Source organism: Myxocyprinus asiaticus, chromosome 23 (assembly GCF_019703515.2).
Source record: "Myxocyprinus asiaticus isolate MX2 ecotype Aquarium Trade chromosome 23, UBuf_Myxa_2, whole genome shotgun sequence".
Taxonomy (NCBI): Eukaryota; Metazoa; Chordata; class Actinopteri; order Cypriniformes; family Catostomidae; genus Myxocyprinus; species Myxocyprinus asiaticus.
The window spans coordinates 35,012,237-35,029,088 of NC_059366.1; the positions used below are offsets into that span (position 1 = coordinate 35,012,237).

Consider the following 16,852-nt stretch of genomic DNA (forward strand, 5'->3'; position numbering starts at 1 on the left):
CCGTTTCCATGGTAACAGTGTTCAGTAGCACCCACGCGTCACTTTGAAGACATGCATCAGTGGTTGAAGTCCCTTTGTGGATTTCCTCCAACATTGAAAAGGTCTCACATGCAACATGCCCAGGGGAATGACAGCGGAAGCCACGATCATGAGCCCCAAAAGCCTGTGAAATGTTCTCGCAGGGAGAACGCGTCCCACTCTGAACATCAGCAGACATCGGCGGAATGACAGAACATGACCTGGAGACAGACACGCCTGCATTGCCTACGAATCCAGCTCCACCCCTAGAAACAGAGTCTGTTGTCTTGGCATTGATTAAATCGCACTGTGGGCAATCCGAACCCTCCAACGCAGCCTACGCGTGGTGAAACTCCAGACAGGCGATACACATGTCATGGGAATCTTCACCAACGATGAACCGCTTGCACAGAGGTAAGCACTTTTTAGATTCCATCTTGTGTTACCACTCAAAAGGGAGAATAATAATAATACTCACTTCAATGTGAGTTGTAGGTACAACATGGGCCAGAAGAGATCATGCACTGAAGAACAGAAAATCTGACTCAATGGCACCAAAGCGAGCGCTTTTATGCAGCCCGTGACGTAGCTCCCTAGGGCATCACTTAAGCGCTGCCAGCCAATAAATTGCCGTGACTGTACAAGGGCTTCAGACCACTTGACACTCAGGGTGTGTCCCAATGCGATTACGCAGCTCAAGTTCCTGTGAAAGGGAAACAACGTTTCATTGTTGATGCTACTGTTTATTTAGGTTTTCAACTGCAATGCTTTGCTTTTATTCTTAGAAACAATTCTGAATTATTTCTTAGTTGTGGAATGTCCTTAGTTGTGCTTTTTCTCTTCTTACAATTAAAGATATAAGCAAAGGAGCAAGTCCAAACTGACAAACAAATTCAGCATGAAATCAGAAACAGACATCACCGCAGTTTCAGCCATCAATGACTTCTTCTCCTGTATCCAAAATGTTTGACTGAGCATTTGGGCTTAAATTTGTTCTGAAATGCACAATCCAGTGAATACAGCTCATGTTAATGGTGCACAGGTTTACTCACAGCATACTTCTAGTCAGTTGTGTCCAATGTTTTAAAGAGTGTTGAAAGAGTTCCCATGTTTGCTGGCGACTTTTTGGCTGCTTTTCCTTCACTATCTGGTCAAACAAAACAAAAAATGCTTATAATTGCCTGCATTTAAGCATAAGCCTTTAGACCTAAAGGTTTTTAAGATCATGAGAAACATAAATTCAATCAAGTGTGTCCACAATTATCACTATAAATCATTTAGATCTGTCTAATTTCCAGCTATGTCTTCATCGTTAAGCCCTATTAAATGTTTTACAATTCATTTATTAAGTAGTAAATGAACTGAACCCTGCAGCTGATTTATAACTCTACTTTCTGTAGCCTGTCCTTTCGTGAGGTAATGTGGTGGACATGCAGTGGAGCACATCAGCGTAATGATAAGATTTTCCCATATAACTTTATTATAGTTTTCCTTAGGGTACTTTCAATTATGAAATTCAGCTGAGAGTGTAATATTATGTCATGAATAGGGTAATCTCATGTCATCTCTGTTAGAGCTATAAAAGTCATGAACATCTCAGAAAACTGTTACTTTTATTGACCAAATATTACTTAAGGTTTAAGTTACCATATTGGATATTGTTCAAGGTGAATTGAGTGCATCTCAGAGCTCTTTAACTGCAGTCTGTCAGATATTGTCTTGGCTGCTGGTGCCGACCGCACCATCCAGGTGTTTGATATGAACCGTGGCTGTGTGGCCAATCAGATCCCAGATGCCCACTGTCGAGCTGTCCATCACCTCACCCAGAACAAGGTAAGAGAAGACCACATGATGTCGGCCAGTTAATATATTTACTGTATAATGGGGTGTATGAGAGTAGCAGCATACGCATGAAGTGAATCTTTCCTGAAGAGAATACACGGTAAAAAGTGGTGACGTGCAGTTGTTACTTTAATGAGGTATTTGTAGGCTATGTAATCTAACCCTTAAAAATAACTAAACTATTCGCAGATGAGGTCAGATTGATACATAAAGATTCCTTTATGTGATTTTTGGAGCTACAAAGGTCTGATCACCATTCACTCGCATTGTATTGACCTACAGAGCTGAGATATTTTTCTAAAAATCTTTGTTTGTGGAAAGAAAGTCATACACATTTGGAATGGCATGAGGGTGAGTAAATGATGAGAGAATTTTCATTTTTGGGTGAACTATCCATTTAAATCTAACGGTCACCAAATGGGTGGAACATGGTCATGCAAAAGTAAATTGCAAACTGCAAGAAACCTCAACTAAAACTATTGGACTTGTGGCTTCAGGGAAAAATGTGTAGAATATGGCCCCTTTGAGCTTATTGTGCAGCCTCTTTAATAGTATTAAAGGGGTTAGTAAGCAGTTCTGGTGCTGATGGGAATTCCTTGAAATTGCCTATATAGCTGCCATGGACTGACCAGTAAAACATAAAACTGAAGACTTAAGTTGGGGTTTACTTTTCTAGCTGCAAAGCCAGTCAATCCACTCAGCGGCCATCTTTGGAATGCTCCCGGGCTGCTATTTTCTATGGATTAAAGTACAGCTCTTGTCTACCTGACTGGGGAAAGACCATTATCTCCACACACAAAAAAAGAAAAGATCAAAGAACATATTTCAAATCTGCAGTAAGATTTGCATTTTGTTTAGCTCAGATCACGCTAAAAATGCAGTTTTTCTGGCTGGTCTGGCTAATGCACATTCTTGAGTTGACTGACAGACAATGTTTGCATCTAAAATGTGATTGGCTCTTTTACCTGTAAGGTGGGACTTCCTTTTCTACATCCATCCATATTGGGCGTTCCAATTTCTCCCACTAATTTTAATACAAGTGATCCATCTTGGGCTAAACAGTCTTTGTATGTTCCCTATGTTAAAGTTAGTTTTGAGTCCATTTTTATTAAGACTGAATGTTATGGCAGCTGTGCACAGCTATTGTTTTTACTCACTTTTTGATGCAAAATGTGATGTCCCAAGCATGTAACTAAAAAGAACCAAAAGAATTAAAATAGCGACACCATGGAGGTTTAAGCACTGGTAGCATTTAATTTTTATTAGTTAAACCTCTTTTCATTTTTAAATCTGATCAAATCTAGGCTATTGAGAGGCATTTGAATGAGCCAGTTTAAATTAATTTAACTTGACTTTAACTTGCAGAGCATAGGCTTCATTCATGTCCTCACCACTTCTTAAAACAAAGTGACTCCTATGCTGCAGAAAGACAGATGCCTTTGTTACTCTGAATTTTCTGACCTCAGTGGTTATTTACAAGATGAGCAAGGCTCATTGGTAGTGACCTTTTAGCTAAAAACACTAAGGCTGGAATTGCAAACCACTAAAACGGTTTGTGGGTAGTGTATGCATTTTATTGTTAGGCTGTACTGTGCCCTCAGTAAGCTGTAAACCAGCCTAAGATATGTGGCTGGCTTGTTTAAGCAGCAGGGAAATCAGGGGAAGTGGGGCCCTATAGAGTACTACTACTGTCCGTACACTGATATTAGTTTATTTAGGCCACTTAAAACAGGAGCTCAACAAGAAGTAGATGGTTAGATGGAGAACATCTAAGCTTAATCTTAACTTTAATGTTTAGAATCCTTGAAGAAGGAAGTCAACACCGATGAATAGATTCAGCATCAAATCGACTCGTGTTGGAGCTACTCACCAAACCCACTTTCCAAGCCTCAATGGCTCTGCAGTTTGGCAGTCCAATCCTCCCATTATATAAGGCCTCTCCGAATGTTATGCAAGAAATTATGTCTTCTTCATTAGAGGATAAAAGTTCAGCTTTTCAGTTGGGATGATCCAAACCACAGTTGTGTGAGGTTTTCCAAGGTGGGCCTAAATTGTAGGTCTCACATGTCCCATTCATCTTATTGAGTATCTTGGTCAAATCCCTCGAGCCTACAGATTAAGAAGGATATGAGAAATAAGTTTAGGGAGGATCTGATTTAAGCCAAGCATGTTGTGTAAGCACATTCCGTCTGTAGAGGTGCATGTTTTATGAATGTCTGCATATGATCCTTGAACATTCTATCTGGAAAATTGCAAGTAGGTATAGCTGCAGAGACCTCCAAATGGGGGCAGAATCTCCAAAAGGGGGCGTGGTTACTTCAAAAGGGGATTGCACAAACTCAAAAGGGGGCATCACTTCCATTCACGGTTAAGGTTAGGAAAAGGGTTAGGGAAGGGGCTCCCTATATCTTCAGTGGTGGTTTGGAGCGACCACCCCTTTTTTGAGCAATGCCTGCAGCTATACCCTTCTTGAAATTTGTGCTGAACCAACATGGATTTTCTACATGAACTGGCTAGAGAGCAAAGATAGAACCCTGCAAATCAGGCAATGGCGCAAAAATGCCCACCAAAACTGTGCTGATTGCAATTTGCATGGGGCAATTTCCCATGTTGCAGGCCAGTTCTGAGTGCTCAGAGGAGACTGCCACAATATGGTATACATTGTTAGGACTGTGAAGCATCATTCCTCCAGTGCAATCCAGGATCAAATCCAAATGTCGAAAATGCGCTCAACTATTTGTGCCCAGTAATGCTTCACCAAATTGGAGTAACATCCTTTTAAAATAAAATTTGTGGCATGTTTGCCAAGAAAGAAATTACTATTTCTATCAGGAAGACTCACAGACTTGAGTGAAATTTAAGATGACATTTATTTGATGGATATAAAACAGAAATGTAAAGTCTCTCTTTGGCGTAAGCCCCGTCTGGCGGTCCGAAGAATTTGTACTCGGAACCGTCATATCCTGCAGGAGATAGGAGGCAGGGGCGAGGAGCCTACCCCAGTGCAGGACGGTACTCAACTGGTGGTGGTGGAGGTTGCCGTGTTAGCACCCTGAAACAGCAATGTGATAGATTGTGAGCAGACTTATAAAGCAATGGCTTACATGTGATTGGCTAGGAGTTGCCTAGCTAATGGTGCGATGATTTACAGCTGCTAGTCTTCCCGCTAGAACTACGTTGTGCTTACATGACTTCCAGGGTATTACCAGCTCATATAGTGCCTGATAAAGTTCGACTGAGGGTGTTATGTGAAGATGCAGGGAAATGACATTGCACTAAATTGTTTAGTACATTTGAGAGTTAATGTGTCTTTTTTTTTTGTACTGCATGAAACCACATTGAACATAAATGGAGTGAACATAAATGGACACATCTGTAGGTTGCAAGTCATTATAAAATGTACATAGAATACTTCAGTCATTTTTTCTTATATTCATAGTGTTTTACACCTTATATATTTGTATATTGAAAGATTGAGTACCAGAACGATTCAGGCTGCTGTCATACCACCAGACATGTGACTAAAAGAAATAGGATTAACTAAGGATAGAGAGGTGGAATAATCGTATTGACCTCTGCTCTCAGGTCTCTTATGGGTCACATGTTTTGCAAATTCATTGACCCTCCTCAGCCCTAGATCCTTATCAGTTTGACAGGGGCAACGGGGATTAGTTGGGTACCCAAGAGGACAGTGGACTGGATTAACTGATCTAATGCAGTATAGTGGCTTTAGCTAGTGTGTACACTCCCAGTCACTCTACACATTGTCTGCTGTGCTTATGGGTCTACTGTTTTCACAGTATCACAACCTGGCTATTACGTACATGTGGGATCCTTCAGCAAGAAGCCCATGCATCAGAGATACCTAGAGTGATCAAGTTATCTGATCACTGAGATTCCTGCCAGCTGTAAATAAACTGCAACAAACCTTCTCTTTTCATTCTACGTTCCCCTTTCTAAAGCCACATTGGCAAAGAATTTGCAGAAACCATGCAGGACATATTAAACCATTGTGTTAGAGCAGGAGAGAGAGATGGGTTAACTGGTCTTCCACAATGTATTCCAAACATTTCCATTCTGTGGCTTTTCGGTAGAGCTTCAATTCTGGAAAGTCTGCATACTCTCAGAGGGCACGTGTGACCTGTTTGCAATATTCCACATAATATCTGTTTTTCTTTTTGTACAGATTAACAGCACTGATAATTAAACTCAACACACAACCAAAGAATATGCACTAAACCCTTTAAGAAAGAGAATGAGAGATTGTAGACCAAATATACAAATAATCATATGTCTTGCAACGTTCAACTTTTTTTGCACTCGCTCCTAAATTACCCAATGTCTGGCGAGTATTGATCTATGGCATTGAACAGCAAGTTGTCACAAGACACGTCACATAATCAGATAAAAAAAAACAACACATGAAAGGTTTAATTAGAATTGAAGTCTGTCTTGTTTGCAAGTATGTCTGGGGTGCATGAATTTACTTTGGATACATTTAAAATTAAACATAAAACATTAAAACACAGTTACTATAAATACAGTGGGACATGTATACATTATAATACAAAAATTACACAATGGGGTGTTGATATCCTTTAAGTTGTAGACTGTAATGCCATTATCTCCCCATTCTGAATCTTTGATTTCTTTTCATAGTGTCAGTTTACTTTTGGTGTGACTCTTTCCTCTGGCTCTTTTATTGCAGGGGTCCCCATTTTGCACACAGTCCCCGGAATCATACAATCTGTTCCTGAGCAGTGCCGTGACAGACGGTCTAAAATTGTGGGACCTACGCTCTGCAAGGTAGGTCTCAGTTTCCCTTTACCAGCTTTCTGAGTCCTTTTGTGCTGGGCAAAGTCAAGTTATAATTTGGTATAATTTGAGTCTCCAGAGCCCCAGTTTGCTTTTCTGTGTTCGGATCGCTTCGTTCGACCACATTGCCTTTCAAAGTATTTTGACCACGAGCAAATACGGACACGTTCTACACATGTGCACTATGACTTCTTTAATGATACTCTTTTTGTACAGTCAATGGTTGCGTCTCAATCAGCCCCCTAGTTCAGTAGTCAGGGCACTGATCAGGGAGTCATCCATGTCTAGGGCTGTCCCAATGGCAAAATTGTTGCAGTGCACTGAAACCTTCAGTCCCTAAGAATTTCCAGAATGCACCGTAAAATCTAGGAAGCATAGTTGCTCATTGTGTTCCCTGAAAGGAAATGTCATCAGGTCTTCTGAAGTCTCTCAAATCTTTTGTGGACGTACAGTACGCAAGTGTAAATATACGATGTTAAAGACTTATTTTCTCTTTAAAATAGAATTATCTTTTATCCATAATGTTTATGAAAGGGAAACAATCTTTAAAAAATAAGAGTTGTCAGAAAAAGATTAAAAAATACTTTCCTTTTTATATTTATTTCTTCATTTATGTCATTTATCTTTCATAAAAGCACTATACATTTTAATATCAACACCAAAAACACACAGTGGTGTCATTAATACAGTGATGTTGCTGATTAATACCAACTGCATTTAGAAGCGTGACCTCATAATTGTGATGCAGGTAATTTAGTCATAAGTGTCCCAATGCTCAATGGATCAGTACCCAGTACATCACGCATACTGTGCTCATTCTGATCAGCAACGCGGCCAATGGAAGTATACATTGGCTTTAAGACTATGATCTGTCCTGTCCAGTTTTTGAAGTGTATAAGTAGGCCTACTGTATATTAATGAAGTACTACAGCAATAGGTTAATTTTTTCAAGTTGGTGGTGTCCTAATCCCAAAGGCATCCTAAATGTGGTTTTGTTTAGCAAGGTGCAGTGTGGTCAAAGCCTGGGCTGTGCTTTGGCTTGCTGGATACCAGAGCATGTAAGCGAAGCGGAGCAGTGTGACACTCCACTCAATAACCCGCTCCATGCATATGTGCTCGCTCAGACGCTCACGGCCCAAGCTGACGCTCCGCTCAAGTACCGCTCACGCTCACCGGTAAAAAAGCGTTCACTCAAACCCCGCTCTGACATTAAATGTCTCTGTAGTGTACTTGGTTCCAAGCACGTACACAGGGGGTAGCTACAGTGCCCGAAGCAACTGCCCCTTTTCCCACATGGGCTGAGGTGCCACTCTGGGTGAAATATAGGCTATAGGGCGACATTTATTAAATTAACAAATGATTAGTAATGTACACATCTGAAATGATGTGATTGTATTGTTGTGTTTTTGTATATAAATCTCGCTGTTTATTTTGGACTGGTTTTCAATGACTGTTAGATAATCGGGTCAACCAGACCTTCCTTATCATTTGTAATCAGTCAAATATTTCTCTGTTAGCACATATGTTATTGAACATCTTAAAATAATGCCTTAAAAGATTTTCTGTTCTAAATTACCTTTATTTACTTTAAACAAGTCATCAAACATGCCTCTAAAAGTGATAAAACATATGTGCGTTGGCATGGAAACTCGCATACATGCGAATTTGTGCTTTTCAGTTTAAACTGGACCCGAGTGACACAACTGACCCAGAAAAACACAATCTTTTCAACTTTAAAGTTTGTTCGAATCCTTTATGGCAATAATGAAAACATGGACTGGTACCATGAAAAATATTGCAGGTAAAAGTGAAATTCATAATTGTTTTTCAGTTGTCTCCACGGAATGATTATACTGTAGATTTGATAAATTAATAGGTTACTGATTAAATGCTATCAGACTTTGGGTCTATAAAGTAAAATGAGCAATTTCTCACCCTAATTTTGTGTTCAGTTTTAAAGGTGTATTAAGTTATCCAGAAAAGAGCAGTGAATGTTTTTCTCTTTTTCAGTGTTGTTGCTTTATTAATATTCCCTACAGTTTTATATGTAGGAATTGTATGTAATCTAAAGGACTGTGGTTATTTATATAATAATTATTATATTAGTAGATACCATGTGCCCCCTTTGTTTTTCCTTTATATTTTTAAAGCATTATAAAGCGAATCTGGACTTTATGTTGTGCATGCGCTCTTTATATGTAAAGAAAGGTTTAACCGTGGATTTAACAAATAAATATATTTGTCCTGCAGAGATTTTGTCCAATATATATATTAGATGAAATCATGTTTAATGATCCTAAAACAAATAAAAATGATTTAATTCACAAATTACACTGCCTTCGTTTAAGACGGGTTTTTTTTTTCTAATGTTCAATCATTTACAGTTGCAATCGAAATTATTCAACCCCCCTGACCAGCAATACATTCTGGTGATGTGAATTAAAACATATCAACTAAAACCTCAGTAAACAGTCAAAGTTTTTAATACACATTTGAGTGATTTTGAGAACAAAGAGTTCAGTTTACCCAAATTTTTTAATAAAAAATAACTAATTCTCTCCACAAATGTCATGTCAAAAATATTCAACCCCCAAAGTCAATCATTTGTGGAGCATCCTTTATCCTTAACAACAGCAAATAAATGTTTCAGGTAGGTGTTTTCATGCTTCGGACACCTCTCTATTAGAATTTTTACACATTTCTCATGAGCAAAAGCTTCCAGCTCATTGACATTCTTTGGTTTCTGTGCTGCCACTGCTTCCTTGAAATCCCAACAAAGGTTTGCAATGGGATTTTAATGATGGACTGAAAGGGCCAATTAAGGACATTCCACAACCTATCCCTGAACCAGACAACTTGGATGTATCATTGGTGTTATTGTCTTGCAGGAAAGTCCAGTGATCATCGAGCTTCAATTTACACACTGAAGGCATCACATTTTTCATGCCAAAATGGCCTGATACCTGAAAGAATCCATGGTGTCAGTCACATAGTCAGGATAGCCGTTTCCTGCAGCCGCAAAACACCCCATAACAGGACTGACCCACCTCCATGCTTAACTGTGGGGATGGTGTCATTCTTGTCATCACCTTGTCATCTTACTCCAGACGTACTGCTGACCCATGGGTCTAAAACTCATTTTCAGTTTAGTGTCATACGTCTATAAAACCTTCTTCCAGGACTCTACAGGTCTTTCCTAATTACTTCTTGAATATTCAAGTCAACATTTCCCTTGGTGTAGTTTTGCTTTCTTCCACACCCCAAGAAGGTTGCTGTTGTACCATATTTAAAAAATGTTTATGAATGGTGCTGCCAACTTTGTCTGTTGGAAATTGAAGTGCCTTGGAAATGTACTTTTAGCCATGACCTTTCTTGTGTAATTAAATTATCTTAAATAATTGCCATTGCAGATTGATGACTTAATTTTATTTTAAAACAATTACTTGTGTAGCCTTACATATTTAAGAAACAGCTACATGCAATGGGGGTTGAATAATTATGACACGGCTGTATTTTTAAAAAATGCTGCTATTTAGAAATTGTGGCAGGACGGAGGGCAGGGCCGGGTCGTGATTCTGCACACCCAGCTCCAAATAAGGCTGATTTGGGGCCGGGTGTGCAGAATCATGACCCAGCCTCAGAAAGTTGAATGCATTAATCCATGTCTGCCCACATTAATCCATGTCTGCCCACATTTAAACAATAACAATGCCAATTCAGTGTCAATTCAGCCCACCCATTCACAGTTAATGTAATGCAGGCTTTGCAAAGAGGCTGTTATTTAAAAAAAAAAGGGGGACAGCGCCAAACACATTGGACTCGATAGCAAACCTAATTTCAAATTGTTTCTTATTTCACATACAAGTAACCAATCATAACAAAGGTTTAAGGAGAAGTCTTAAAGGTAAAGTACCAAAAATGGGCAGTTTAATTCTGGGTCAGAAAGGGTGTGGAAAATGGTCATGTAAAACTAAATTATGACGTGTGTATTTGGTGCAAGAAACCTTTACTAATATTATCAGTGGACCACATTGGAAAAAATAAAATAATGAACATTTTTATGATATGACCCCTTTAAGGAGCCTAGTAGGGGCCAACATACAGCATAACAGCAGAGTTTTTGACCAACATGAACAGTCAAAGAGAGCAATTTGAAACAACATTACAAAGGTGCCTTAGCACATTTTTTCACTTCTGTGAATGATTAGTTCCAGTGGAAAAGAGAAAGGGAAGATTGTCAATGAGAGGAAACCATGAAAACCACGTAAGACAAAACACTAAAGACAAATGCAGTTCAAACACGGGGAAACACAGGAGCACATGTGAGAATTAGTGACATCATTTGCCTGCAGTCATTGACGAACTGAGGTCGGGCAATGAAGTCTTTCAGCACAAGAATTGGGCCACTTTGTGTATTTTTCCGTTTTTCCATTGGTTGGCTCTTAGACATTGCTCTGACTTCCAGCACGTGAAAGGGCTTTATCTCCCCCTGACTTCTTTTAAAGCACAAGTGACATCATTCCAGAGGCCAAGATAAAACCATCGGCCAAAAGCCAAGCCGCTCAAGACTGAGGCTTATGGAACAACTTCCCGTTGGCTTATCCCCTTGGACTACAGAGTATGTTTTGCATATTGCAATTAAAACACTTCCTTTCTGATCGTAAATATAATATTCAGACTGAGATGGGAGCAGCTCTGTGGATTTTTAAATATGTGAGAAAAACTGGCAACACACCAAGTCATTCTTAAAGGCTCTTTTCTGTAACATCACCCTGTCTTCAGCTGCACAGGAGTTCAGGGCGCCCCTGGTGGGACCTTGGTTACTGGTTCCTGTAGCTCAATTGGTAGAGCAGGGTGCAAACAATACCAATGTCCAGGTTTCAATTCCAGTGGAACATACAAATTGATATAATGTATAACCTGAATATACTTTATATAAATGCATACATACATAATTGTACAGGTTAACAATAGAAAGACTCAGCGATTAGTATACATGCAGTAAACATGTGTTTCTCAATTGTTTCAAACTTTGAAAAAAAAAACAAAAAAACAAAAGTGGTATCCTTAATACATTCTGGTGACTTTTGAATATCCTTTCTAGGTTTATTTAATTATTTAATTGTTTTTAAAGACTGCTTGGACTATGAAAGCACCTTTAGGTCAAGTCAGTTCATTACTAGAAATGACTTGGGTCTCTCCTTCAATTTAAGTCAATTTCAGTGACGTTTGAACACTTTAGAAAAGTAATAGCTCATCCCGGGTACAGTAAGAGTTTGTATGTACTTTATAAATTCTGGATAGCATTCAATTAATACTGTGTTAGAGATTTATTATAATATGTGGCACTTATTGCAGCAAGAAATTAAGAGAACTAGTAGTAATGATATACAACCCCAATTCCGAAAAAGTTGTGTGATGATATGGAAAATGCTAAAAAAACAAAAAGGAGAGATTTTAATATATATATATATATATATATATATATATATATATATATATATATATATACACTCAAATCAGATTTCAAATCAGATGATTGTAAGACTCCCCAAAAAGTTGGGACAGTTAAGTGTTTTAAAAAGAGATTAAGAAATTTCTGAAATATAATATTTGAGAAAAAATAATGTTGCTTTTTATTTAAAATAATGTCCAGAATAATAGAAGACCTTTTGAGAACCTTTTACATTTTTATTTAAGCATTCATGTGCAAAAAAGGCACTTTTACATCTAAAATTAATGCAGAAGTCACTTATGACAGTAAAACATGAAGGAGATTTTACAATTCAGATCCATCATTATTTGTAGTGCAACCTCTGATTGGCATGCACATTCTGTACCATGCAGCATTTTGCATAACGAGATATTAACAAAACTCATAAATTTGTAACAGTAGACACATTTCAACAAGTATATCATTTTAAGCGGTATATCGCCCACCCATAAGAAAAGACTATACTCTGGGATTTTGATCCACAGCTGCACTAAGCTGTTGCAGTTGTCAAACGAGGACAGCAGCTTACTGTGAAACAGAACAGATTCTTATATGCACACATGCCATTGATTGCATCTGAGTTTTTAAGGTGTCTGCAAGCTTTAAGACTCTCTGGTGGCTCTTCAGCTGGCATGCTGGATGTTTTTACTCTCTTGGATGACTAAGAACCAAGAAAATATGTGGGCTTTAAACAATAAATTTGTTTATCCTTTCTCTTGAAGTGTAATCTTTTCTTTTAATGAGAAGCAGATTAAACTGGCTTGCACAGAGCGCGAATCAAGACCCAGACCCACAGAAATGCACACTACATTCATAAATGCAAAGGCATTTGAAGTAAACACTACAACCAGACCTACCTCATGTGATGAGCGAGATAGGGGCCTCAGGCAAGCTGTTCCATGATGTTTTGCAGTCCAATGTATTTTGACCTTTATGTTAATATCTCTTGAGTTGTCTGGTTGTATCTGTGCCAATATATTTGTAAAGACAGAAATAGTGGGCTTTGGCCGTCTAAGCAGTCTTGTGAAATGAGTTAATTTATTGTATGGTTGCACTGCTCCATAAAGGCTGATGATAGGAGGTGAACTAGTGAAATGATAAAGCTAGTATTAAATCACTTTATATGTCTATTCCCATTATGTAAAATTGTTAATGGAGAATTGTGCTCATTAGACACAAATCTTAGGTTTATATCTATAATAAAGACAGGGTTAAGCACTAGGGGTAATTTCCCCACTGTGGGATTGTTAAATAGCACTTATTAAATTGTAAGTAAAGACTGAGGGAAGACTCTGTCACATACCCTAAAAGAATACTGTGTCAAGCACTTTACACCCTGTTAAAAAAACATCTTAAACCAGAATATGTTGGTTTTCTGGATTTTATTAGATAGATTTAAGATTTAGCTCATCTGCAGCTTGGCCAAGCTGGTTGTTCTGCTAGTTTAGCTGGGGGGCCAGCTGGTTTTACAGACTAAGTGGCTAAAATGTACCCAAAACCCTTCTAAAACCAGCCAAAAGACCAGCCTGATCAAAGTGCATAAAATATAAATAAAATGTATTGAGAAATTTGACAGATAAAATATCTATCAATCTGTATAAAATACTTAAACTGGTTGATAATCTAAGGATGATCTCATTCTTTAAACAGTTGTTTTGCTAGGCATGATCAAATATACACTACAGTGTATAGTGTTACAGCCATGCTGTAAAATATTTGTTTCTCTCTAAATGACAATAATGCTAAAAAAGGATTGAACACCAGGGGCACAATAATGCATGTGCTTACACAGACAAAAACCCAGGGCCCAAAATTACCAGGGGGCCACATTCTCGGAATCCGTCACCCTACTCTCCCCCGTCGACATTTGCGGGTGGCACATTCATCTATAAGCATTCAGTGGGAGATGTTGATTTAAACATGGAGATGGTGCACAGCTGTGCAAGTTGTACTTGTAATCATGTTCATAGACAGTCCACACCGCACCCCATCTAAACTGGACAACTGGCAGGGGGCCCCCACAGGATGTTTAGCCCATGGGTCATGAGGTACCTTAACCCTCTGGGGTCGACAGATGTGCCGGTGTGTCCTGCTGGATTTTTTCCTCATAACAGCGGAAACTACTTAAACTACTCTGGGGCAGTGGTGGCTCAGCAGTTAAGGCTCTGGGTTACTGATCAGAAGGTTGGGGGTTCAAGCCCCAGCACCGCCAAGATGCCTGTTGGGCCCTTGAGCAAGGCCCTTGACCCTATCTGCTCCAGGGGTGCTGTATCATGGCTGACCCTGCACTCTGACCCCAGCTTAGCTGGGATATGTGAAAAAAAGAATTTCACTGTATATGCGCAAATATATAATGTGTGATAAATAAATATAATTAAAATTAATAAATTACTCTGTCATTTTTGGGCATACAGATAAGTATAAGACATCATTAGAGACTATAAAGGGTCTACTTTTATTTGTGTACACTCACAATAACAACACAACCTTGTGCTTTTGTAAAATAAAGAAAATAAACAGGGTGCGCTTTCAGCCGTCTCTGTCTCCGCGAGCATCTTTCTGAAACACAAAGCACAAATGTCAAGGCATGTCAAAACTTCACCAGGACTCAAAACACCCTCAGACCCCAGAGGGGCCACAGTGCCCCTGTGGAACACATAGATGCTGACTCTGTATGAAAATAATGTAACTTAGAAAACTCAGAGACAAGGTTCTTCTGCAGCGTTTTCTGTAATTCTATAGATTTTTACAATCTCTGTAACTGCTGCAACACAGTGCTAGTCTTTCACAATTGAAGCAACTCAACCCCAGCAGTATTGTGCACTATCTTCGACTAACATGCTACTGCTAGTTATGTGAGCTTGAATGAGTTTGACAATTTCACTTCCAGCTCAGATAAATTCATAATTGCAGAAGTGCTGATTTCTGGACTTGCTTTTCTCAAATTCAAAGGTAGTTATTGCAGAGTCTTTTGGTATTATTTGTCTTGTACATCTACATAACAATGCCAGGAGTGACTGAATTTCTGCATTCAGAGTTTTATGGAGCATTCGTAATTCTGGCCGAGTATCTAAAGAGGCTTTGTTGAGTTTAAATTGTTTGTTTGTTTAACCATGGCTTATAATTATAGTCATGTGCTGAAAAATAAACAAAAGAATCTCCACATGAAGCTTCTCCAAGTCTGTCATGTTACCTTCATCATTAAGCATAAACTGGCAAAATTCAGGGAAATGTGGTAGTGTAATTGCAAACAGAAGTATCCAGCACAGGAATAATGAAGTGACGCATCAGTTCATGTGCTTTCAGAAGTTTATTCCCAAATCAGTTTGCATAGTCCTTCTGGAACACATCGGGACCTGATGAAATATGTCCAGCAGTTGGGTAGCACAGAGCTTCAACATGGATCTCGATTTTTTTGAAAACACAGGCTTCAGATTTGTTTCTTTACTCGACTTAGATTTATTTTGTGCATTTGGACATACTTCATGACCATTGAAATGTTCTAGAAGATTGTGAACCTCATTGTGCATCAGTTTGAAGGCAGCAAATCAGTATGATTATATCACCATCTACCTTAGGGAATGGCTTTTTTTTAATTGGGTCGATTGGTGATGGTTATCACAAATTGTGCCTTTGAGCAAGGCACTTAACCCAAAGTTGGCCTAGGGAGATTGTTCCTCTGTACTGTACGTTGTTTTGAATAAAAGCCACTGCCAAATGACTACTTACATACTAGAGAAGGTGATGTCTACAGAGAGAGTGAAAAGTAACTCTGGAAACATAAAGCTGACGATGAACAGATCCACTTTAGGGATTGAAGACCCTGGATCGTCTTTTTGTTTTTCATGCCAAAGGTTTGACTCCTGAGCCGTTCTTCACTCAGTTCCACTGAGTACTGTAATTGGTAAGTTCAAACTGGATTCCAATGGATAGTTATTTAAGGTAGATTGTTAAATTTTTTAAAGAAAATTTTAGTGATGATTGCTCGTGCAAAACTCGTCAATACGTTGCTAGAGTGTTGTTTGTGGTTGCCAGAGTGTTGCTGTGTGTTTACTAGGGTGTCTGGGTAGATGCTAAGAATTTGCTAAGTGGTTGCTTACTTTACCAAGTCAAAAGAGCCCATCCCAGACATCTCTATTATATTTCCTAGATATGACTTGGTTCCTCCCCCATTTTTTTGTCAGTTAGGTGAAAATAGGAAGTCTGATTGCTTAGAGAAGTAATAGCACTCCTCTCCTCAACAAGCCAGACAATTTGAGATAACAGTGTGCTTAGCACAATGACAAAGAATGAGTTATATGGCAAATTTTAATACTTAGCGTAGGGGTTTATTTGGATCCTTGAGTGTGAGCAATAGTAATAGTGACACCTGCCTTAGAGAAAGCATGACTGATTAAAGTCTTTTTTGTCCATCTCTGTCAGGTGTGTTCGTCGCTATGAAAGTCACACTAACCGCTGTCATCACTGCACTGCAGCCTTCTCACCCTGCGGACGCTTCATTGCTACTGGCTCAGAGGACTATTCTGTGAGTAGATCTTATACATCAACTAGGGTTGGGCACCATTCAGAATTGAACTGAGTATGGCAATTCAATACCAGTTCAACTCCTAAGTTTGTGTTGAGATAGCAGACAGGAAGTAGAACTGCTATTCTAATTTGTACTTAAGGTAATATTCTGGGTTC

At 38.9% G+C, this 16,852-nt stretch overlaps 1 protein-coding gene across 1 annotated transcript in view; it reads left to right on the plus strand.

The window, feature by feature from the left end:
- LOC127414158 (WD repeat-containing protein 27-like) overlaps positions 1-16,852 on the plus strand; it is a 90,652-nt gene that overhangs the window by 29,403 nt on the left and 44,397 nt on the right. Inside the window, exons 20-23 of the mRNA XM_051651952.1 lie at positions 874-971; positions 1,730-1,851; positions 6,569-6,666; positions 16,592-16,694. Of these exons, the coding sequence (XP_051507912.1) occupies positions 874-971; positions 1,730-1,851; positions 6,569-6,666; positions 16,592-16,694 (421 nt within the window). The remainder of the gene's footprint in view (positions 1-873; positions 972-1,729; positions 1,852-6,568; positions 6,667-16,591; positions 16,695-16,852) is intronic.